The sequence below is a fragment of the Melozone crissalis genome, unplaced genomic scaffold (assembly GCF_028551555.1).
Source record: "Melozone crissalis strain CALT ecotype California unplaced genomic scaffold, PUWL_Pcris_2 ptg000002l_1, whole genome shotgun sequence".
NCBI lineage: Eukaryota > Metazoa > Chordata > Aves > Passeriformes > Passerellidae > Melozone > Melozone crissalis.
This window is the reverse complement of record NW_026535780.1, coordinates 2,047,335-2,072,542: the sequence shown is the minus strand read 5'-3', so window position 1 is coordinate 2,072,542 and position 25,208 is coordinate 2,047,335. Positions and strand designations below refer to the sequence as shown.

The following is a 25,208-nucleotide window of genomic DNA, read 5'->3' as shown; positions in this document are numbered from 1 at the left end:
TCACAATAAACAGTCCATCATGTTCCAGCTCCCCCTCATGCTGATGATTTTCCCACTCCAAAAATGCCAGATTTAATGCCTCCTTCAGCTCCTACTCCCCTCTTTGTGCCCTCATCTGCACCATCATTTATGAATAAAAGGCTGCCTGGATCATCGTTCATTAAGCTACCACATTTTCTCCATAGGTCCAACAGCTCCTGCTGATGTTAATAAGACTCTGTACAGAGAAACCTCACAGAGGGATGTCACACCAGCAGCTCTGGAGCCTCTCACAGAATGGTTTGGGTTGGAAGATCATCTAGTTCCAATCTCCCTCCATAAATTCTCCTGTCCAGGTGTTAATCAACATGCAAAAGCAGCAGATTTGGCCATGGTCCAGCCAGGAGGGTTCCTGGTGAACTGTTCAGAGAATCCTGCATTATACAACAAAGGGAGCAGCTCTTTGCACCACAGCTTTATTCTCACAGCTTGTTAGTTTTAAGCCTAATCAGCATTGAATAATTTCTTAATGCTTTAGAAGATAATAAGAAGTTAGAGCTGAGCAATAAAAATCACACCTTGATTTTGGCCAGTCCCCTCCAAAATCTAGGGAAAAGATCCACTTGAACACAATCCAAGGCAAAATCCCACATGAGCAGCAGACCTGTAAATAATGGAACCACACTCTGTGCAATTACCAGCAAGAAATTACTTTTATCCTGGGTAGCTGTCACCTGCCTTGAGGTGGAAGGGGAGGGATGAGAGAGGCAATCCACCAAGGTGCATTTTTCGGGAACACTGCCCATCTGCACAGGAATAATCTCCTTTTGCTGAGCAGGCACAGCAGCTCATGCATAAACCAGATCTTCCCAGCCCTCTCCATGTCGCAGCCCCTGCTGAATGCAGAGAGGGAAGCAGGTGCTGCTGTGGTTTTGTGCATTTTATTTGGATGGGTGGATTGGGAAAATTGCTCAGACCAGTCTAGGGAAAATGCTCTTTCTCTGAAAAGGAGATCTGGGCAATGGCAATAAAGAGATGCTCTGGATTTCTGAGTATAAACATAATGATAATTAATATACATATATCTTATTTTAATTTTTTTTCTACTTCACAATGACTCTGTGGTCTAGCAGCTGGATTCAGAAATGTTTTCACAAGAAAATATAATGGGGTTTGCTTTCAACAGAATATAAGCATCACTGACAAGCCCAAGCATTCCTTTTTTTCCTCTTTATTCATCATTTTGGCAGTTAACAAGTGTGAGAAGAGTACTCACCACATACTCACACGTTTAACATCTAAACAATGGAGGAAAAAAAATGGTCAGCAGTCTTGAATGAGAGACGAGTCCAATACTAAAATACTCACTATTTCATGAACTTTACTTACTAGGAATAGAAAAGGAGGTGTATAACTGATCTTACATTGTTGCCATCCAAATAAAATTATCTCTTCATTAGAATAATTAAATAATTTGGGTTGAAAGGGACTTTAATGATTGTCTACTTCCAACCTCCCTGCCCATGGCAGGGAACCTTCCACTAGGGCAGGTTGTATTCTTACATCTGTTACCTCTGTGTTGAAAGCTGGAGCAGGAGGAAACCTTCCAGTGGGAGCAAAAACCGCTGCAGCAGGACCAGGAAACTGTGTCCCTGAATGGGGGTTTAGATAAATGAAAATCCCAATTTTTTTTCCACTTCGTCTTTTTCCATGCCTCAATTTTTGTGTCTTTATAACAGACACACCAACACACAAGACACTTTAAAATAAAAAAAAAAAAAAGCAAAAATGCAAAGTGATTATTTTATATGGATAACAAGATATTTTACATATTTATTTAAGAATGTCTGTGTAGTGTACACATATATATGTCTGTGTATATAGACACATATATATGTACACCTATATAAATAATTTATCTCTAATTATATTTCTGGAAAAAAAAAGACAACAGGTAAATGCTAAAATAATTCTTGTTGGTTGCACTGCTTGAGCAGAAAGAAAATGAGCCCCAGTGGCTTCATAAAAATTAGGATGAAACATAGCTGACATTTCCTCGGCTGTGACTAATGAGCCCTGAGCAGCAGCAGTGACGTGCACTGGAGCACTTTTCCCTCAGGCAGTGGCCAAGGCTCTGAGTGGGACTGGGATCGCTGGGTGCCAGCATCACAGCCCATCTCCCCAATTCTCCTGGCTCAGCACGCAATGTGAGCTCAGACTTGGGAAGGGATGAGATCCAAAAGCCCACACCTGCCCATGCAGAAGAAATCATGGTGGGAAGTGATGCGTTATTGGAGGTGGGTGGGTTTGGGAATGAATTTTGTGGGGAGTCAGCTAAAGCTGAGATCAGCTCCTGGAATTAGGGTGTCTCATGTGCCACCCATCCAGCCCAAAGGCTTTGGACACATGAAAACACTCAACACATATTGTCCTGTAAATTTTAGCTTCTCTTTCCTTCCATAGCAATGAGCCATGTGGAATTTCCTACAAGGCAGGACAGGGAAAAGCAATCGCCCTAAATTGCACCACCTCTATCTAAAGCATCAATCCATCACTTGCTTCTCCAGGGCCGAAAGGTGTGACCGTGTTCACAGAGGTCTTAGGATGAGAGAAGAGACATGGATCTGACTCCATGTTTCAGAAGGCTTGATTTATTATTTTATGATATATATTACATTAAAACTATACTAAAAGAATAGAAGAAAAGGTTTCATCAGAAGGCTAGCTAAGCTAAGAATAGAAAGGAATGATAACAAAGGATTTTGGCTCAGACACAGAGCCCAAGCCAGCTGACTGTGATTGGCCATTAATTAGAAACAGCCACATGAGACCAATCACAGATGCACCTGTTGCATTCCACAGCAGCAGATAATCAATGTTTACATTTTGTTCCTGAGGCCTCTCAGCTTCTCAGGAGGAAAAATCCTAAGGAAAGGATTTTTCATGAAAAGATGTCTGTGACAGAAAGGATCCTTCCCTCCTCAGGCAGGAACTCTGTTGGGTGACACCTGCCTGGTCTGGTGCCCAAGAACCTTTCCAGTGCCATGATCCAACCTCTTATCCCAAAACCATCAGTCCCAAACGGACCTGCTTCCCACCAGCCCTGCTGCCCACCCCTTTGTCCAGCATTTTGCTGTGTTAAAACCAGCCAGGCAGCTCAGGGGGTGCACACCCAGCCAACATCTTGGAGAATAGCTCTTTCAAATATTTATTTTTCTTTTTTTTATTTCCTTATGACCACGTTTTCCATCCCTCATCTTCCTCCCCTAGGTACAGACCCGCCATGGCACATAAAATGCCAGAGGCAGCCGTGCTCTGCTGTAAAAACAGATGCTTTTTTAATTGTCCATCTCACAGGCATAATTGGTGGAACGGAGAAACTCATAAAATAGGCTGCAGCACACGTGTCAAGGGAGGCAGCTTTCCTCAGCTGCTGCGAGGGGGAAAAAATCTCCCTCTCCCAGCCTGAGAATGTAGTAATTTGCACAGATCCACTCAAATTCACTTTTCAGGGCTGCAATTAGCATGTTCTGGCCCTGTAATGCAGCAACCTTTACCCTGTGACCCTGCTGTCTCTTTTTATGGCTTGTTAGCAGTGTGGTCACTCAGGCATGGCCAAGGAAAGCAGATTCATATGGAGCCATGGGGCTGCTGCCAACCAGGGATGGGAGTGCCTGTCTAAAGTGCATTTCCTCACCCACCTAAAACTAACATTTCTTACCCTATTCAGAGCATTTCTATGCAGGAGAAAAGGTTATTACTTTTTTTTTTTCACCCTTGTCATTTGCTCATTGCGGGAAACCTTTTCTCTTGTCAGCTCAGTCAACTCTAGAATTAACCAGGATGCAAAGAGCCTGCACTCCCAGGTCTGTGTGAAATCATATTCAATAAAGATGATTAATAACCAGAATGCTGGTAAAAAAAAAAAAAAAAAAAGAATTTAAAAAAAAAAAATTAAAGGATCATGACTTCCTTTTATTTAAACTTGGTTTGGTGTCTGACTTTGAACATTTCATAATAGACTGCTACCCAACTTTGTGATTAATTCACTGTAGAACCTTAAAAATTCACTAGCTTTCTTTTTTCCATCTGTAAAATGAAGAAATAAAACTAGGACCTAGATTTTCAGCATTTCTACTGAGGCTTTTAAAATGCCTGTTGCTATAGTACTGTGAAATCTTTTTACAAATGAGTCTGAAATATTACCAGCATTCCAAGAGGTAATTACAAAAGAAAAAAAAAAGAAATAAGTCACTATTTTTTTCTTGTGTCCTTTACAACCTTTAAACCTGGATTTGTAATTGAAGTGCAAACTGACCTTTATAAACTGTACAGCATCACTAAAATACATTATTCTGCAAGGCTTGGGGGAATTTTCCATGCTCAGCAATTCAATAATCTCACTTGCTTTCATTTCTGCTCTCCAGACAATGTGACATAGCTGGATTTTCCTTCATACTCCAGTGGCAAATCAAGCAGGAGAGACTGAGGAGCTTTATCAATGTAATAATCTAAATCTCCTGTCAACCTGCTGCTGTCACCTGCTTTTTTGGCAAATAACTCAGCTGTCTTGCCCACCTTCTCAAACATCTCAACAGTTAATACCAACCCATATTAAATCCCATTTGCAATCTGCTACCTCAGAAGGTTCAGTGGTCTATGGAGAAATGATCCATCAGCACCAGCTGAAATAGCTGAGATGATTTTATCTCTAACCTGGCTGTACAATTACACAAATGCACTCGTGTGCAGTACCATGAACACAGCCAGAATTTCCAGCACAAGGCTTTGCTACAGGGTAATTCACTGAGAGGAAAAGAAAAGTGCACAGTGGGAAAATCACTGCAATCCTGCCTTGAACAGGAAGCTCCCAAAGTGGTGATTCCACAAAACTTTCAGTTCTTGGGAGCCCATGCACAGACAATCACTGAAACCCTGCTCTGCCCCAGTCAGCTCTGCTCCCTGCAGTACAACCCCAGCTTCTGCTGTTTCAGAGGAGATTGCATTGTCAGGGCTGCAGAATCACAGAATTCTAATTGGAAAAGACCCCTAAACAATCAAGTCCAACTCTTAACCCAGCTCTGCCAAGGCCTAAACCAAATTCCCAAATGCCACATCTGTGTCTCATTTACATCCCTACATGGGATGGGAAATCAGCCACTGCCCTGGGCAGTCTGTTCCAATTCTTGACAATGCACAATATTTTTCCTAATATCCAATCAAAACCTCCCCTGGCACAACTTGAGGCTGCTTCCCCTTATCCTATGGCTTGTTATTTGGGAGAAGAGATCCCTCACCTGTTCACAACCTCCTGTCAGACAAGGTGTGCCCTGAGCCTCCTTTTCTGCAGGCTGAGCCCCCTCAGCTCCCTCAGCTGCTCCAGAGCCTTTCCCAGCTCTTCCCTGGACACATCCCAACCCTTCAATGTCTTTCTTGTTGTGAAGGGCTCAGAAATAAACCCAGAATTTGAGGTGTGGAACCTGCACGCATGCCTGCAACTGCAGTGCAAGGCTCTCATTCTGCTCTCATCTCCTCTTTCCACCAGGGACAAATTCACCTGAAAAAATGACACCAATTTACCTGCCCCCATCCCACAGGCAGCATCCTTTGTGTTGATCAAACAGCAATTTGGTCCACCCCTTTTTCTTTTACACCTTTTGGTCAGTCCCCTCCATCAGCCTCCTCTGGAGCCCTGAGGTCCTGCCCAAAGCCATGCTCAGAGACACATCCAGGAGGAGAATTTTGACTCAAGGGTGGCACAAGCTCACCAGATCAGCTACATTCTATTTTTGGCCAGGATTTTTCAGTTTGCACCTCCTGGGATTCAGCACCAGAAACAAAAGCTGCTGCTCCACCTCCTGCTGCTGTGTTTGTATTTCTCCCCAGGTTTTGCCTCCAAGAAGCAAGACTGGACTCCAGCCATAATCACCTCCTCTCAAGGCAACAGATTTTTCCATTTTTTGCCCAGAAGGGGGTATATTATAATTTATAACACCCTCCAAAAGGGCGTTAGACAAGACTTTGGCACACAGGGTTAACATTTCCTGCAGCTTAAGAGAAAGAAAAGGAGAAATACAGCTGAAACAAAACACTGCTGAATGTTGTACCAAGTTTGCTTTGTCTGCACCTTTCATAGCATCATTGTTGCCATGGGACCAAGTGGCAGAGCACTCATGGCACTCAAAACCACTCAAACTTCATGGAACTGTTTACTGCTGCAAAGAGCAGGGATTCAAGTGTGCAGTTTGAACCTTCTGTAACTGTTTACTGTATCAATACTAAAAAAATAACTTCAAAAGGAGGTTGAAAATTCCCCCTCAGCTAGTTTAATCCCTAAGGATGTACACTGGGGAAGTAAGATTTTTTTTTTTCCCATTCATTATCTTCAATCTAGAAAGAAAATTCCTATTTTTTGACACTGTAATCTAGGAAAGAAGCATGACATTACTTGTTCATTATTCTGCAAGGCTGAATGCATGAAGATCACAGGATGCAAGTAGGGAAAGACTCCATGTACAAATTGCATCTGTGTTTTGTGAACAAAGAATATAAGCAGACAGCAATATAAAATATCCTGGTAAACACATATAAATCCCCTTGAGGTTTCAATTATATAAAAATAAAACACATCTGCTTGTTGAACACTTGACCTTCAGCTTTGTTATTCAAGAAGATGTTGTGGACTCCTGGCTGATCACAATTATTTTCTGGAGTAAATCTGTTAGTTCACATGTTATATGACAAAAAGCTGTGCCATTAGTAACAACCAGTCAATATTGCATTAAAAATCCTTCCTTTTCCTTTTCCTTTTCCTTTTCCTTTTCCTTTTCCTTTTCCTGTTCCTTTTCCTTTTCCTTTTCCTTTCCCTTTCCCTTTCCCTTTTCCTTTCTTCTCCCTCTTTTCATTCCCCTTTCCTCTTCTCTCCTTTTTTTCTGTTTTCACCTGGAATTATCCACTACTATTTCTCCAATACATTTTCCCAAAGACCATCCTGATCTGCCTTACCCAGTTTCACTTCAAACAAGGAAAAGGGGTTTAAACCAAATCCCCTATGAATTTCTAGCTCTAGTGCAAGGTGTCCCTGCCCAGGGCAGGGAGTTGGACCTGGATGACCTTTAAGGTCCTTTCCCACCCAATTCATTCTGTGGTTCTATGATTTCCCTCTGACCTCACAGCAGTGCTGAACTTGGAAGTGTTATTTGCCAAAAAACATCTTCTTGCTCGGTTTAAGCACCCAATGTCCACACAAATAACATAAAGATCTGTTTAACCCCTGGTGTGCCTCCTGCAGGGGGCAGATGTGGGGGGTTTCTGCTCCAAGGGTTTATTCCTGATGGAGCAGAGTGTGAAAGGAGTCAACCATTAAATCACTACAGGAAAAATGCAGATATTCATCCCAGAGTGACTTCCCCAGCAAGCAACAGATTGGCAAATCCTTGTACTCTGCTCTGAGATTGGAGTCTATTTTCTTTCTTTCTTTCTTTCTTTCTTTCTTTCTTTCTTTCTTTCTTTCTTTCTTTCTTTCTTTCTTTCTTTCTTTCTTTCTTTCTTTCTTTCTTTCTTTTTCTTTCTCTTTCTTTCTTTCTTTCTCTTTCTTTCTTTCTTTCTTTCTTTCTTTCTTTCTTTCTTTATTTCTTTTTCTTTCTTTCTTTCTCCCTCTCCCTCTCCCTCTCCCTCTCTCTTTCTCTCTTTCTCTCTTTCTTTCTGTTCTCTCTGTCTTTCTCTCTTTTTTCTCTCTCTTTCTCTCTTTCTTTCTCTCTCTCTTCCTTCCTTCCTTCCTTCCTTCCTTCCTTCCTTCCTTCCTTCCTTCCTTCCTTCCTTCTGCCACTTCCTTCCTTCCTTCCTTCCTTCCTTCCTTCCTTCCTTCCTTCCTTCCTTCCTTCCTTCCTTCCTTTCGCCACTTCCTTCCTTCCTTCCGCCACTTCCTTCCTTCCGCCACTTCCTTCCTTCCTTCCTTCCTTCCTTCCTTCCTTCCTTCCTTCCTTCCTTCCTTCCTTCCTTCCTTCCTTCCTTCCTTCCTTCCTTCCTTCCTTCCTTTCTTTCCTTCCTTCCTTCCTTCCTTCTGCCACTTCCTTCCTTCCTTCCTTCCTTCCTTCCTTCCTTCCTTCCTTCCTTCCTTCCTTCCGCCACTTCCTTCCTTCCGCCACTTCCTTCCTTCCTTCCTTCCTTCCGCCACTTCCTTCCTTCCGCCACTTCCTTCCTTCTGCCACTTCCTTCCGCCACTTCCTTCCTTCCGCCACTTCCTTCCTTCCACCACTTCCTTCCTTCTCTCCTTCTCTCCTTCTCTCCTTCTCTCCTTCTCTCCTTCTCTTTTCCTCCCTCTCTCTCTCCCTCCCTCAAGCACAACAGACCTTCCAGAGGATGCCAATTCCTCCAAAAGACATCCTGCAAAAATGTGGGATGGCTCAGTCACAACAAACAACACTCTGCCATTGCTCCCAGCTCTGTGGGCAGCACCAGGCTCAAAGGATAAACCAGATCTTACACAAAAACAGCAGAAGGATCCCAACAATCATTATTACACAAAGCCAACACAAGGATCCCAACAATCATTGTTACATAAAACCAGCAAAAGGATCCCAACAATCATTAGCATGCCTGTGTTGCTGTGCCAGAGCCCTGGAGGAGCCCCTGGAAATGCTCAGCCCTGACAAATGCTCACTCCAGACAGGAATTCCCAAACAAACCTCATCCCACAGTTCCTCTGGCCAATCCACATGAACTGCATGGCTCAATTTGGAACTGATGGCATTAAAACCCACCACAAACATGGAGTTGTCCTATCCCCCATTCAAGAATTATTTTTTGGCCTGAAAAAAATTTATAAAACTTGTAAATACTTAACCAGAGGGAAGTGGCTCCATTCAGGATCTCAAGTCATTAGATAAACTTCCTGCCTGTGGATATTACAACCCAAATATAAAATTATTTGCCCACTGCAGGCTATGCTAACTGAATGTGATCTTGTCTTGCACTTTCTATAACTCCGCAGGAGGAGAGAGGCAAAATATCTGAAGCTAGTTTGTTTTTCAAGGTGAGGGAGGATGAATTTTTCTCTGTTGCTTGAAACACGAATTTTTACCTAATCATATCCCACATTTCATTGCTAATACATGAAAATGTCAAAAGATGCAAACTCCAAATTAAAAAGCTACTATTTTGGTAATATTAAGAAGGGAAATTTGCATACTTTTTAATGATTAATCTCAGAAAGGCTTCTGAAAAATTAGCAAAACTATTGTGGTGCCCAAGAGATGAGAAGGAACATTTTATTCTATTTATTTCTTCGTCCTTCTGTCACCCACAAAACAAAAAAATAAAAGCAACATCAGTGTGAAATCAGCTTTTCCCAGATAAACATCTAAGAATAAATTTATAAAAAAAAAAACAACCCAAACATGACAATATTTTTACACATTGCAATATCCAGCCACACTTCTGGTAACGTAAAATTTTCAAGCTACAAATAGAGTGCTCACTGGGGGATGCAGTTGGCTTCCAAAATGCAAAACAGAGGAGCACAGAAGATAAGGGAGATAAAGTGAATGTCTCAAAATCTGATAGCTGGATGGTCGTGGAGCCAAGCAAGGATTGTTGGTAATAAAATGCTGTGAGAAGGAAAAGGATGTGGTTACAGAAGGGGCCATGCAGAGGTAGGGCATCACTTTTCTGGGAAAAATATCCTGGTTTTGGCTCCTGGAGATCAGCAAAACTCAGCACAGTGCAGGCACAGGAATGAGGTTGGGAATGAGGGACAAATTGTGGTGGGGATCAAGACCATCCAAGATCCCTGAAGGCTCTGACAGGTCTAGAAGAACAGGCTGTGACTGACAACTGATTTGCATGGAAAGAGAGAAAATAGCAAGGAAAACTTATCTATAAAAGGTAACCCTGTGAAGCCTGAGCATGGACACACTCCAGGATCCTGGACATCCCATCAGCTGGACCAAAGCTGGAGCCAGGATTGGTGATCTCTCTTTCTCTTTCTCCCTTTCTCCCCATGTTTAATCCATCTCTCTTCCTTTCCACTCTACCCCCTTATCCAAAACCCTCTGCCTTTTGCTTAGACAGGAAGTCAGGGATTAATTTATACTGATTTCCATGCTAAATTTACAATTTATTAATGAATCTTTGTAAGCTTGTGTGGATCCTCTGACTTTTGCCATTCCTTTTGGCCACAAAGATCCACAAATCTCAGGTGTTCCCTTCCCCTTAAGTGTGGGATGCCACAAGAGCAAACATTTTTTAACCTGGGGCACCAAAGGGGAGAATGGGGTGAGAAGAATTATTTTTCCATTATCTAGTCTCTGGCAGAAGGCAAAAAATCATCTAATTGTTTACCCAGATCTGTGCTCCAAATGGCATAAAGACCATGGGACACTGCTGCAGATCCTTGGAGCAGATGTGCAAGGACATGGCTCACACAGTGGTAATTTCTGCTGCTCCTCATCCACCTTGGAGACCTTGCAGCCCTGGTGTTCAAGCCAGGGGGCAAATCTGCAACCTGGAGATGGGAACAAGGATGTGTGGGCAGGCTTGGGCTCCAAATCAATGCAGTTTTCACCAGCATGGAGTGTGCTATTCTTCCCTTGACTCTGCAGAGCTCTGAGAAGGAAAACCAGGGGGTCCTGGTGGACAAGAAGTTGTCCATGAACAAGCAATGCCCTTGTGGTCAAGAAGTGCATAGGGAAGAGCACGGCCAGCAAGTCAAGGGAGGTGATCCTCTCCCTCTGCTCAGCCCTGTGAGGCACATCTGGAGTGCTCTGTCCAGTTCTGGGCTCCTCAGGACAGGAGGGACATGGAGCTCCTAGAGTGGGTCCAGTGCAGGGCCATGAAAGTAATTAAGGGACTGGAGCATTTTTCTTACAAGGAAAGGCTGAGGGAGCTGGGTTTGTTCAGACTCAAGAAAAGGAAACTGGAAAGGGGATCTCATCAGGTTCTGTCAGTGTCTGCAGTGAGGTGTCAGAGGATGGACCAGGCTCTGCTCTGGGGGCCCAGCAATGGGACAAGAGGAACAGGCAGGAACTGATCCCAGGAAGTTCCACCTGAATGTGAAGAAGAACAACACAACCCACTGTGGTGCCTTCCAGCCTCACTCAGGCTGGGATTTTCTGTGATTCTCTGACCCACCACTGCACTGAGGAGAGGACAGAAACCATAAACTGAGACATGAAAGCATTAAAAAAAATTACATTAAAGCATTAAAAAATTGCATAAACAGCAGCAGTAGTAAGTGACCTTCAAGAGATTATTGGTTACCATTCCTTGTCATCTCCTGGAGGATCCATCCCTTGCCACAACAAATAATTCCTCCATTACAAAAGGGTTTAAAATTCCCAGCCTACATCCACAACCCATCTAGATGTGGGAAGACACTTTTGCTTTGACCAAGGTTTCTGGCCACCTCAGAAATCCGACAAGGACAATTTGGGGAGAAAAACACTGAAAAGCAAAACTTTGCTGACAGATTGATTTGTAGTGGCCATTAGGAACTGCTCGAGCATGTGAAGGGATACTCCAAGGACCTCTCTAAGCAGGGCAGGCAGTTCAAAAGTGTATGAATTTATCATCATTGGAGGATTCTGCAGTTCATCACCAGTTTTTGTAATTTATCACAGGGATGTCACATAGCTGAAGCTCTGGGATTCTTAAGGGTGAGATCTGTCACATAAATACAGTTATTAAGGCAGAGAGTGTATTATACAGTTAAATGCAAATGTTGCAATCTGGCAACCCATTTTTACTGCCAAAACCTAGAAGGTTTTTCCTGTCAGAAATTGATGCCAGTAGCGATAAATGGGGGATAGATAAAGTTAATCCCACTGCTTTGAGTTGAACAGGGAAGGTATTACTTTGAAGGGTTTAACATATTAACGGAATCAAAACGACATTTCAAAATATTTATGGAAATCTCTTTTTTTTTTTAAAGCTTCTACAAGCAGTATAACAAAACCATATAAAACATTATTAAATTCTACCCTTAATTAAACATGCTGACACTTAAAAGCTTCTGTCTGATTTACTTTAACAAATCTTCTTTCTGCAAATTATGACTTTAAAACATCATTCTGCTCTAAATGAATCTGAATTTAAATCTTTTTTACAGATGCTTTAAAAAATAAATTTAAACTATACCTCCAACTTATCAATCATAATGGTGAAACAAGAAAGGAAGAAGGAAAAAATATTCATAAATGATAAAGGTAACTGAGGAAAAAAAGTCTTTACTGTTTCATGTCAATTTAGAAAAGCTGAGGGGCATTGATCCATCCACCTCTGCAGCAGGTTGGTGAGGCTTCAAGCCATGAGGGGAACTATTCAACCTCCCTGGAGCATCCAGAGGAACAGAGGAATGTCCAAAGGTCCCTCTGGTCCAGCTAAGGTACAAATGATCCCACAGCTTCCCCCAAAAAGGGTTATTGCATTTCTTAGTGCAATGTGAGTTGGGTGGGAACAAACTGAGTCACCTCAATTTTTCATCCTGAAGGTGAAATGCCAGCGACACTTCCCTCCTTTGAATCAGGGTATCACAGAGTGTCACTGTCATATTCTGTGAAAAATCCCTTCGCCAGGATTTCTTCTCCTGGGAAACTGAGAAGTCTCAGAGAAAAATGAAAAGAATAATTATCTAATTGCTTCTCCTGTGTTTTGCTGCTTTGGAATGTGGTTGGAGATTGTTTATCCAACATGTGAATTGTTTTTACTAAATGACCAAGTATGGTCCAGCTGTGTTGAGGCTCTGGAGAGTCACGAGTTTTTCACTATTAACTTGTTAAGCCTTCTCTATCTATCTCTCTATCTCTATCTCTATCTCTATCTCTCTATCTCTGGGTATCCTTTCTCTATTCTTTAGTATAGTTTATTACAGCATTCTTTTATATAATATAATATCACAAAATAATAAATTAGCCTTCTAAGAACATGGAGTCAGGTTCATCATTTCCTTCCTGCCACAGGGACCCTGAAAACACCACACACAGAGTGTCATTGAGATGTCCCAGTGTTCCACCACACCTAATGCTGCCATTTCAGAAGGGAAAGAACAGAAAGTCTCGTGCCAAAATTCCCAAACTGTCTCAGACACCTTGGGGCACCTCAACAGCTCCAAGAGTCACCAATCACATCCTGGGTTGCATCAGGAGAAAGTGTGGTCAGAAGATCAAGGCAGGGATTGTTCCCCTCTGCTATGACCTCGTGAGACCCCACCTGCAGTGCTGGGTCCAGCTCTGGGGTCACCAACATCAGGAGGACGTGGAGCTGCTGGAGTGAGCCCAGAGGAGGCCACAAAGATGCTCTGAGGGTTGGAGCTTCTCTGCTCTGGAGCCAGGCTGGGAAAGCTCCGAGTGTTCACCTGGAGAAGGCTCCAGGGAGAGCTCAGAGCCCCTTCCAGAGCCTAAAGGGGCTCCAGGACAGCTGGAGAGGGACTTTGGAGAAGGGATGGAAGGACAGGAGAAGGGGAATTAACTTTGAAGTGAGAAGGGCAACTTTAAATTGGACATTGGGAAGAAATCCTTGGCTGTGGAGGTGCTGAGACCCTGGCACAGGCTGCCCAGAGAAGCTGTGGCTGCTCCATCCCTGGAAGTGTCCAAGGCCAGGCTGGATGAGACTTTGAGCAACCTGAACTCGTGGAGGGTGTCTCTGTCCATGGAGGGGGAGTGCTGGAACTACACAGCCTTCAAGGTCCCTTCCAACCCAAACCATTCCATGATTTTCTGACCTTGTCAGGAGGAGCTGAAGCTTGACAGAGACCAAAAATGTAAGCAACCACTTTAAGGGTCTTATCCATAAGAGGTTGTAACAACCTGTGCCAGGCAAGACCCACAGATGAGTCCAATCTGTCACAAACTTACTGATTCTATCCTGAATGTCAACAAATGTGTAAAAAATGCTTCTACAAATCCAGCAAAGCACCTCAGACTGAGCCTGAGAGACCCGAAGAGCTTGTGGCTTCAGTCTTGGACAGGGATGTCTCTCTTCCCAAAAGCACCCCAAACTGACAATATTTCACCCCAAACTGACAATACTTCACCCTAGGCTTCCATCAGTTTTAGGGTGGCAAATAAACAGATTAATTGATTTTACTGCTCCTAAAATATCTGCTGGTGATGACGCAAATTTCCTGGGGAAGGGTAAGGAAAATGGAATTCCCTTCAATCCCAGTAGAGAATATAGCAATCTATACATGCATGCCCAAGGAAATGAGGTGCTCAGTGAAGTTAATATTTGACGAAAAAACAGGTTAGAGCAGCAATACAAAAGCTGCATTTTCAATCTCCTCCAGGGCTGTTGAGTTGTCTCACCCTGAAGCAGCTCAGATCTCAAACTCAGCTTCCCCACTTGGAAAATGTTTTGGAACTCCTTTGTGGCCATAGGAATTCTCTGACTTGCACCATCTTAACCAAGGTTTTGTATCAGTTCTGCCAGAAAAGCAGGTTTGTTCTCTCACACTGTACAGATGTAGAGCTGAGCCTTCTCTCAGGTGTAAGAAAAAAATCCCACATATTTCAATAATGTGCACTTAAAAAAAAAAAATAATGCCAGTGGGAAAAGTGAGGTGAAAGCTAAAAATCATTTTTTTTTTCAAATCAGGAGAAATCAACACTTTTTTTATTAAATCTCATCAGTGCTAAAATCTCATCATTGCTAAAAGCCCCAAAAATATCCCTCTTATAATTCCTACTTACACAGGCAAATTTTTCTGCTAGTGACTAGTCAAGGAGTGAAGACTCATGGGTTACATCCCAGACACACTTGAAAATGGTAAAAAACTGTGATTGTGACTCAATGCTCTTATTCCTCTTGACCTTGCAATGACACAAGGTCAAATGTCCAATAAGGTGACAAACTCAGGTGGCACTCAGCAGTGCAGGAGCCTGGTTTGGAAAGCCTGGACCTCTTCTCCAGCCACCCAAACTCCAAGGAAAGGACATCAAGGACCTTTCACTGCCCCTTCAAACTCAGTTTCATGGCTTCCACATAGTCAGCAAATGCCTCTTGCAGCCTGCATGGTCACTTTGCTTTTCTTGAGATCACAATAAGACAGGATCAGGTTGTGTGAAAATGAAAGATTCCTAATTTTTTTTTTTCTTCTATCTCTCAGAGAGCATTGTCTAGGTTAGAGGGAGGCTTTCATTTTCACTTCCACTTTGTGGAAGACGTTGGGAGACCAAAGAGCTGCACCAGTCAAAAGAAAGGAGATTGGTTTTCACTGTCTCTTGGAGACAGTGCTCTACCTGGGTGTTTAATTTGATTTGTCTAAATTAAAAACTCAGTGCCTGATGTTGGAGAACCCCCTCATCCCACACACTCTGGCTAAGAAAGCAGATAAATGCCTCTGAAACCTGGATTATTAAACCAAAGGTCAGAGAGAAAACAAATCAGTCGATTTTTCTTGCATCACAGGAGAAAGCCTCAGCTTTGCCTCCTGGCCTCAGCTCCTCATCCCAGCTCCTTCCACCTTTTTTCCCTTTGCTCCCACTCCCTTCCCAATTAATCTAGGGTCAGTTGCATTCAGCCAAGAGCTTTGTATGGGCATTTACATTTCACTTGCCAGCACATCCAGCTCCAAGCATGCAGCACACAAATATTTGTGCTGGCTCTGGGAAGAGCCTCGACCAGGATTATTCACTTTGGGTCTGATATATACCCTGCTCCCAGCAGCAGCCAAGTCTCACTGACCAGAGCTGGCACTACATGTGGGATGAACTCTCCCAAATTTACTTGCCACAGATACAATCCTTATTCTGAAAGACTCAGCTCTCAAAAGCAGAGAAACCATTTCAGAAAAGGAAAGAGACCAATTTGACAGTAAAACTCCTGCCCTCATCTGATGCCTTTGTCAGTCCTGGGCTTAAGAGGCAGAAAGTCTGCCTGAATTTGGCAAGGAAACAGGTAACTTTGGGGGTTTTTTTTCTGTTTTATCAGGACCCTGCAGCTAGGTAAGCAAACACTTCTGCAGTTTACAGCCCAAAGTAGCTGAATGTCCTGTGTGGCAGAACAATTCACCATTAATCCCTATTCCCAAACACTCTGCCTTCCCTCATCTGCCTAATTTTAGGCAGCCTCATTTTAGGCAGAGTGACAGCCACTTAACAAGGAAGCAGAAATTGTGGCAATTTTACTACTTAGACACCCAAACCCATTATCCTTTTCCTAACAGCCAGGGCTATAAACCTGCCAAATGTTCCCTCACTGCTCCCATCTCCAAAGCTAGAGGGTGTTCAAGGAGAGCCATGCATCAGCCTCTGAAGGAGAGGGGTCAAGAGGCAGAGGAGGAAGATTAAGCCGTGATTTGCAGCCGTGGAAGCAGAAAGCACTGCCCCAAAGGTCTCACCTGAAGAGCTGACCCTCCTGAGCAGAGATCTATGCAGCCCTGCCAGCTCTAGTGATTCATGGCACGCTGCTTTTTGCTGGTGCAGCTCTCAGGAGGGACAAGCTGAAGTTCTTGTAGAGCACTCGGGGATGTTTGCCTGGTGGTGAGAAAGGGGGGCACTGGAAGGACACGTCAGTGTCAGGGTGTGAGAGTCTGTCCGAATTTTCCCGCATCTGCCTCACCATCGTCATTTGGGGACCACTGAAGTAAGACCCCTACTGTCTGAAAATCTCTGGCTTTGTAGGAGAAAGATACACATGCCAAAGGCCCTGAGACCTGAGAGCACAGTGCTAAGTTATTGTTTTCACAGGTGTTGTTTGCTGTGTGCTACACTGAGCCCAATGAGAAGAGGGCACCGTGCCCTTTTGGCACATTAGCTCTGGAATCCTCCCCACCTCTCAGCCTGGCTGGTCTCCTCCTAAGCTTCAGGGTGGTCTAAAGGAAGAGCCCTCTCGCCTGTTCATAATCACCATGACAGACAAGTAGAGATGTAAGGAGCCTCTCCATCAAGGACTGAGACATGAAACCCCCATGTGCAAAGGCCCCTCTGCTCCTTCCAAGGACTGGGACTGAAACCCCCAGCCCGGGGGAGGTGTGTGGGGGAGGCAAGCTGACCAAAGCGAGATGTTTGCCTGCAGGATGTGAGCACTGGACCAAGAAAACAATGGCTCTGGTTTCCTGCTGAGAACATGGACTACCTGTTACATCTATTCCTTATTGTTTCTGTTTTCCCCCTTCAAAATTTTCAATAGAATTATCATAATGAAAACCTCATAGTTAGCTAGAGATTTTGAGATCTCCCTGACGCAACAGGCGGATCCTCGACTGGACTGGATCAAAGGACTTCGTCTCTATGTTTGGTAGCTATATCTCCCTCTCCCTCAGTCTCTCTCTTTCTCTTTTCTCTCTCTTTCTCTATCTTTTTCTCTCCCTTAATCTCTCTATCACATTTTGCTGTGGTCATTCAATAAATGTACATTTTTTTTGAGTATCACTGCAAACCCCCTGTGCTGTGTCGGTTTTTTGCACCCTGAGATCAATCCATGAACCATCACGAAACCCGTTTGTAAGGATGGATTGTGACACAGGACACAGGATGACAGAGAGGGAGGACTGAAGGGAAGGGAGCTGCTGGTCCTCCTCAGCAGCGCACCCTGGTACTGCTCTGTATGGAGATGCAAAAAGCCAAATGGGAGAAATGGGAGATCCATTAGGCAATGGGGAGACGGGATGAACCAGGAGACAGCTGGAGGAATTCTGGGGCTCATGACAGGGGTAGGGAAGCACAGTTAAAATTTTAAAAACCTGCATTTAACTATCTGGACAATTAACAATAATTCCGAGATCAAAAAATAATTAGTGCAATTAGTGCCTTATGCAACTGTTTATGTAACTGCTCAGGAAAGAGGAAAATTATCCAGGCATGCTTCTGGAGTGCTCTGAGGAGTCAAGGAATTGATTCTTTAATTAAAATTAAAAAAAAAAAAATAGTTTAGGAGAGCAAACACAATATCTGCATGATGCAGAGTCTTTTCTGGGTTAAGGATCTCCAGCAGTTATTAAGGTGCTTCATGCTGCAAATTATTTTGTACATGTAAACATCTTTCCTGATTACATCAATCTCCACAGGCTGACTTTTTACTCTTACATCCTCTCCAATCTCCTAAATTTACTTTCAAATCTTCTGACTATTACTATTTTTAATCCTCTGGTTTGCAAAACATGGTATATGTGAATTAGGGCAGATCTGATGCCCTGCTGAAAGCAATGGATTGGAGAGAAAAGGAGAGAAATTGCAAACAGGTCTGAGAGTTTATATTGCATAGAGAAGGTCAGTCAAGTCTATCAGGCAAATAAAGAAATAAACCCCAAATTCTTCTCTTTCTTCACAGCCAAATCTCAGCAGGAACAGCAGCCACACACATGAAATCAGAGACATATCCTAACAGTTGATTTTTGCCTGCAAGCTGCTTGAAGGGAGGCACCTTTAATAAACTGTGCTACATTTGGAGAAGTCATTTGAATTCTGTAATTAGCAGACATACAAGGAGAGCTAACTGTGCGAGTTTGTGTGTACACAGCTCTGGAAGAGGGAGTTTATTGAACTGTGTCCCCGGCAACTGCAAATCAAGTTTCATTTTGTCAGTGCTGAGCCACATGATGCTGTGATGCAGCTTCCAACACCACAACACACTTTTCCTCCTATAAAATATCCTCTCCCTCTTTTGTTTTTTCATAGAATCATGAAATGGTTTGGGTTGGAAGGGTCCTTGAAGATCACTCGGTTCCAATTCCCCTGCCATGGACACTTTGCACTATCCCAGGTTGCTCCAAGCCCCAACCAGCCTGGCCTTGGGCACTGCCAGGGACGGGGCAGCCACAGCTTCTCTGGGAAACCTGTGCCAGGGCCTCACCACCCTCACAGGGAAGAATTTATTCCTAATATCCAATCTACATGTACTGTCTGTCAGTTTGAAGTCATTCCTCCCTGTTCTGTCACTACATGCCTCTCTTTTCTCTTTCCTTTTGGGTCCATGGACCTTGGCCAAGTAGAACTGGTGGGTGAAAGAAAAGGAACAAGAAAAAGCTACAGAAACATCTGTTTTGGTTTAACTCCAGCCAGCAGCTAACCGCCCACAGCTGCTCAATCACTCCTTATTTGTTGGTAGGGTGGGTGAGAAGCAGGAAAGGCCTTGACTCTGTGTAAGAACCGCTCAGCAGTAACTAAAATATCCCTGGATTATCAGCACTGCTTTCATTACAAATCCAAACCACAGCCTCTCATACTGGCTACTGTGAAGAAAATTATCTCCATCCTTGCCCAAACCAGCACAGTTTCCTACTCCATCTTCACTTTAAAAATAAACAACCACCGCCCCCAACAACAAAAAAGGAACAAACAACAGAAAAATAGCACCCCAAGAACCACAGAATGCTGTCTTTCACCATGGGCCATCTTTTCTGTGTTATCTCCACACCATTCTCTGCCACATGAAACCAGCACAAGCAAAGCTTTATACGATCAATACACATCCTACCGCCATTAATCACCAACAGGAACGGAAAGAACCAAAGCAATCCTGACAAAAAGGTGCCCCGCTATAATAAAAGGATGGAAGGTGAGGATAGATGAGGGGAAAAAAATGAAAAGGCTGGGACAAAGAAAGATCTGCAACAATTTAAAATAAACTCACAGTCCATCCTGCAGCTCTTGAGTATCGTTTGAGGTCCCCAGGGATCGAAGACTTCTCTCCAGAGAGGTCACTGTCAACAGCAGAGAAAGAAAAGACAAAGAAATAGCACACCTTTTCAGAGAGAGAAAAATATACTGGATCTTAGTTCAGATGTTTGCCTTTTAATTTTTTATTTTTTATTTTTAAATACAATTAAGTACTTGAACAAGCAAGCTATGAGAGAAAAGGGACAACATCTACCAGTGGCCACTCCCACAGAATGATAAATTGAGTTCTTTGGAAGCCTGAATGGTGAATCCATGTAAAACATGCCATGACATGATGGAATATGACCCCTCGTCAGGAAAACCTCAGTTCCATGGACCTTGCACAGATCTCTGACTCTTCCAGCCTTGAGGTGACACAGAATTGTGCACTGAGCATTTCCAGCTGGAAATGTGCCCCTGGTGAAGAGGCAAGAAATTGCATAATAACTGCTTATTGCTCTGAATTATAATTAAGAGGCAGAACACTGATGTCTACTCTGGTATCTTCCATCTCCTCGTTCAAGATGCTTAAACTCAAAATGTTTTCTATCTTTTGGCTCAGAAAATATGGAGATGTGATTATCTCCCGTGTTTGTGCTCATCAACTTCTTGGGTTTTTTCATCAGAAGAAGAGAATACTCTAAAAGCAGTTGGAAGGTGAAAACATGGTTTGCTTTGTAATTTTCAATTACTTCAGATTTAAGAAATATCTATATGTATATGCGTGTGTGTATAAAAAAAGCAGAAATCTAGGAATACTGTTGTCTTTTTCCATCCTTTAATTTCACTGTCTCAATTCACTTTCAAATTAACAACAGGTCACTATTTTTGGACTTAGCACAGCCAGCAAGCAAAGCACTTCACGATTTCCCACAATGGAAAATGTTAAATAAATTACATTCTTGATATTTACATGTGGGATTTCTTTCAGGACATTTCCAGTTGTAAAAACCCATAACCCGTTATCAGTCACGCTTCAATATTTAAGGATAGAAAGAAGAACAGATTAAAAACATGGTTCAATTATTTCTGCAGAAATTTGAGAAATCCTCTGTTTTAATGACTCTGCAGACTTGGACTTGGCCTGTAATTTTGAAAAAGTCACTTAATTATATTTCCACTGTCAGACAAAATCCTCTCTTCTCTTTTGGGCTCTGCTGGCTTGACACCAAAAGTCACTAAACAGCATAAAAAGTAACTAATGTGCCTGAACTACATGAATATTCAAAAAAACTTTTAATACCACCACATATTTCCATCAATGCTAGTTCTCAGTAACAGATTTTACTGCAGAGTTTGGAGATTCGGTAAGATAAAGCCTCAAGGAATTGTCTGTAACTGAGGTGATAATTATTTTTCTTTGCTGGAAGCACAGTGTTCTAAAGAATAAATTGGAAGTTTTCACTAATAACCATTTGCTTCTGTGGAAGGACACCACTGACCCTGCAGAGATCTCATGAATACTATAATTCCCTCTTTCCCTCTCCACAATCCTAACAAATCAATTTCCCTTGGAATACACATGCTGTACAGTTCAAATACAAAATTTTGCATCTACTAAAAATACTTTTTGGCCCATCAACCCTTTGGAACAGAGCAGAGTGTGGTCCTTGGAGAATGGACAGCAAGCCAAGGTAAATAAACAACTTGTGTGGACACTGAATTTGTAAGAACAAGTTAATGTCATGTGTGCAATTCCAGAAGAGAACCAGCAGCTACAGCCTCCATGAACCTTTCTAACCTGACCTGCAAAAATAAAGACAATTCAAAGTGAGTTTTACTGCCACTGCTTTGGAGAAGAATGGAGTGGGAAGCAGTTTTGCTCCTGAACAAAACACTTCAAGACTTCACACTCAAGCTATTTTACACCAAGGCAAACCCAGGGGCTGTCAGATTTGTTCAGCATTTTGGAAAACCTACAAAGAGGTGAAAAGAATATGAAATATGAATGCGAGAGGTGAGGAAATTGTTCGTCAGTTAGATGAGAAAGTGATCCGTGATTAAGTTCTTATCCAATAATTTTACCTAATATTCCAATTCAAACACAGTATTTAGACAAATTAATAAATGTCAGTTGTCCCAAAATGACAAGATATGCATGCTGGAGGAGCCAAAGGTTACAATTTGATACACCATTTCTTATGTGGAAAACAGCAGGACTAAAACTCCAACACGACTTTCCTAAATCTCAGGAAAGCCAAAGGAACCCTGGGCTGCATCAAAAGTGGAGTGGTCAGAAGCTCAGTGGAGATGATTCTCCCCCTCCAATCTCTTCCCTCACTGCATCCAGCTCTGGGGCTCCCATACAAGAAGGATGTTGATGTGTAGAAGAAAATCCAGGTGGCCACAGAGATGATCACAGGGCTGGAGCAGCCCTGCTGTGAAGCCAGGCTGGGACAGCTGGGATTAATCAGAGAAGAGAAGACTCCAGAGAGGACTTGGAGCACCCTCCAGTGCCTAAAGGGGCTCCAAGAGAACTTGAGAGGAACTCTGGACAAGGGCATGAAGTGATAGAACAAGAGGGAGAGGATGTACAGGTTCAGATTGTATATTAGGAAGAAATTCTTCCCTGTGAGGATGGTGAGGCCCTGGCACAGGTTTTCCAGAAAAGCTGTGGCTGCCCCATCTCTTGGAGTGTCCAAGGCCAGGTTGGATGGGGTTTGGAGCAACTGGGATAGTGGAAGGTGTCCCTGCCCATGGCAAGGGGGTTGGAACCAAGTGATCTTTAAGGTCCTTTCCAACTCAAACCATTCTATGCTTCTATAATTAAATCTGAGCTACTCTGGGCTAAATCTAACTTGCTTTGACCAAGAATGAATTTATCAAAATCTCTGCAGATCCTGTGCTGGATGTGGAAAATCTCTCTCAATGTACCAGTTCTGGTCATGTGAGCAGTAATTTGACCAGAGGAGCAAAACATCAATCTCTGCTGGAGGAATGTCGCAGACATCTTTTCATTAAAAATCTTTCCTTAAGATTTTTTTTCCTGAGAAGCTGAGAGGCTTCAGGAACAAAATGTAAACAATGGTTATCTGCTGCTGTGGAATGCAACAGGTGGATCTGTGATTGGTCTCATGTGGTTGTTTCTACTTAATGGCCAATCACAGCAGAGCTGACTCAGACAGAAAGTCTGAGGCAGCTGCCTTTGTTATCATTCTTTTCTTTTCTATTCTTAGCTTAGCTAGCCTTCTGAGATGAAACCTTTCCTTCTACTCTTTAGTATAGTTTTAGTGTAATATATATAATAAAGTAATAAATCAAGCCTTCTGAAACATGGAGTCAGATCTACGTCTCTTCCCTCATCCTAAGACCCCTGGGAACACCGTCACATAGGAATCTTATTTTAAAAGTCTTGTTCTTTCTATCATTAAAAGGCATGCCCAAGTGCTCCAGAATGAGGCCCACTCACAAGGCATCAGTGATGTTGGAGCTGCACTGATTTAATTCACAGAGAGCTTGGCTCCCAGTTGCCTGTGCCATTGCAATCCTTAAATCAATGGGGGGTGAGAAACCATCCTGAGATGGCAATGGAGACTCAATCACACCTGAGGGATCCGGGAAAATCCTTTGCTCAGCCTTTAAGATCAAGCTAATGGGACTGTACATGGCACCAACTAGTTATGGGCAGTCATTAAAGAGTGAGGAGCAGGAGTCAGAGAGGCAAGAGAGCCATTAGAGAGCTCAGGTTCTCCATCTGGCCAGCACAGCCCTGATTCCTCCAGGATATCCTCCACTGACCAGGCAAGATGCACCAGAGCAACTCCATTTAGGAGGGTTATTTATTGTACTTACTTATAAGATACTTACTAAGAGGCAGCTAAAAGTTGCACATGAAAAAAAAAAATGCAAGGTCTCGATAAAAGTATAGATTTAAAAAAAAAAGCCATAAATGAGACAAATTCAGGCAGTATTTGAGTTCCTTTTTATGCGCTGATAGGAAAATCAACTAAACTAAAAAAAAAACCCAAAACATAAAAGTTTCAAAATTCAATGCACTATGTGACAACCTGGTCTACTGGAAGGTATCCCTGCCCATGGCAGGGGGTTGGAGCAAAATGACCTTTAAGGTCCCTTCCAACCCAAACTATTCTCTGATTCAATGAACCTTCCTTATTTTCAGCTGCGACAAAATATTAAGAGAAAGAAAGCAGGTGCAAAGATTAGGAAAAATCTCCCTCTACCCTTTCATACTTCCATAATAGATGGCATTAAAAAAAGTCTAAAAGCTCATGACCTGGCAGGAGAGTGATCCAGTAGCTTATAAACAGAACCAGCTGTCCTGGCTAAAATTTTTATTCAACAAATGAGGAAGATTTCCATTTTCATGGCAGAAAAAGGGAGCAGGAAGCATTTATGGGTGAGAATAATCACAATCAACTCAGAGCTGTAAAATCCCCCTTGGTCAGGAAGCAAGTCCTGAAGGGCCCAAGAAGAATTTAAATCACCCCAAAGGCTCAGAATTCTGTAAAAAGAATAAGGACAGCAAAGAGGGACAAAGCACACTGTGTTTATTACTTCTGCAGTGTTACTCAATAAAATTCAATGGTGCTTTAAAATCCTGGTACAAAGTTGACTCCTTGTTTCATTAAAAATAGTCATTCCCCAAAGACATAAAAGGTATTGCTGAGATTGGCCTCAACCTGGGATTTTTAGAATCTAAACAACAAAATCATAACATGGCCAGCTCCTGACAGCTTGGAACAGCCTGGCCAGGGAAGGGGTGAAGTCACAATTCCTGGGAATGCCCAAAAATAAACTGAAAAGGCACTTCCCAAGGTTTAGTGGCCTTGGTGGCATTCAAAGCTTGGACTTGCAGATTTTGGAGATCTTTTCCAACCGTAACGATTGTATGACTCCACAAATCTATGATCTTCAGCACCCCAAAAGGGACAAGAACATTTCAGGAGCACAGTTAGATCTCCAAACACAACAGGGAACCTCAAAAAACCCAGGGAGGCTGCAGCAAGCCAGGAAAAGGAGGGAAAGGGGAGCTGTGATTGGATTTATGCAATTTTTAGGATGTTCAGCACACCATGCCCAGCACAAAAGGAGTAACCCCATTATCTGGTGAGCATCTGGAATGTAGCTGCCTGTTCCTTGCTCAGCCACAAACAACATCACTGACTTATTTTCCATGCTCCAAGCCAGAGCTTCCTGATTTTCCTGAAGTGACTTTATACTACAGAAAGAATCAAGAGCATTCTTCCCCATTTTCTAAGCCTAAAATGTTCTTTACCTAAAGTGAATTGGCTCTGCCAAATCTCAGCACTACACTCAACAGCCTTCTCCTGAAAATCTCTAACAACTTTTTTGGGGAAAGACTATAAAAAATAAACTGAATGAAACTGATTTTGTCAGACAAAAAAAAATAATATGGGTAGTGAACAGAGCAACAACAGTAAAGTATCTTATGGACGTTTCTTCAACCTGAAAGCACTTTAAAAGGGCATTATAGATTCATTGATTCATAGATTTTAAAAGCCATAGAGAGAGCAATTCTGATTATCCAACCTGATTTCCTCCAATAAAATTTTGTCCCATCACTCCCCATCAAGACTGGGGACTGCAGCTGGACTAAAGTATATCTTATAAAAAAGACATTTGAATCTTGATTTAAAGGTTCCTGGCAAAGCCAAA

General features: G+C 42.7%; 1 protein-coding gene across 4 annotated transcripts in view; it reads right to left on the bottom strand.

The window, feature by feature from the left end:
* Positions 1 to 25,208, bottom strand: part of TSNARE1 (t-SNARE domain containing 1) — a 470,571-nt gene that overhangs the window by 289,031 nt on the left and 156,332 nt on the right. For all 4 annotated transcript variants that reach the window (XM_054295392.1, XM_054295260.1, XM_054295195.1 and 1 more), the window contains exon 6: positions 19,546 to 19,615. In XM_054295392.1, the coding sequence (XP_054151367.1) occupies positions 19,546 to 19,615 (70 nt within the window). The remainder of the gene's footprint in view (positions 1 to 19,545; positions 19,616 to 25,208) is intronic.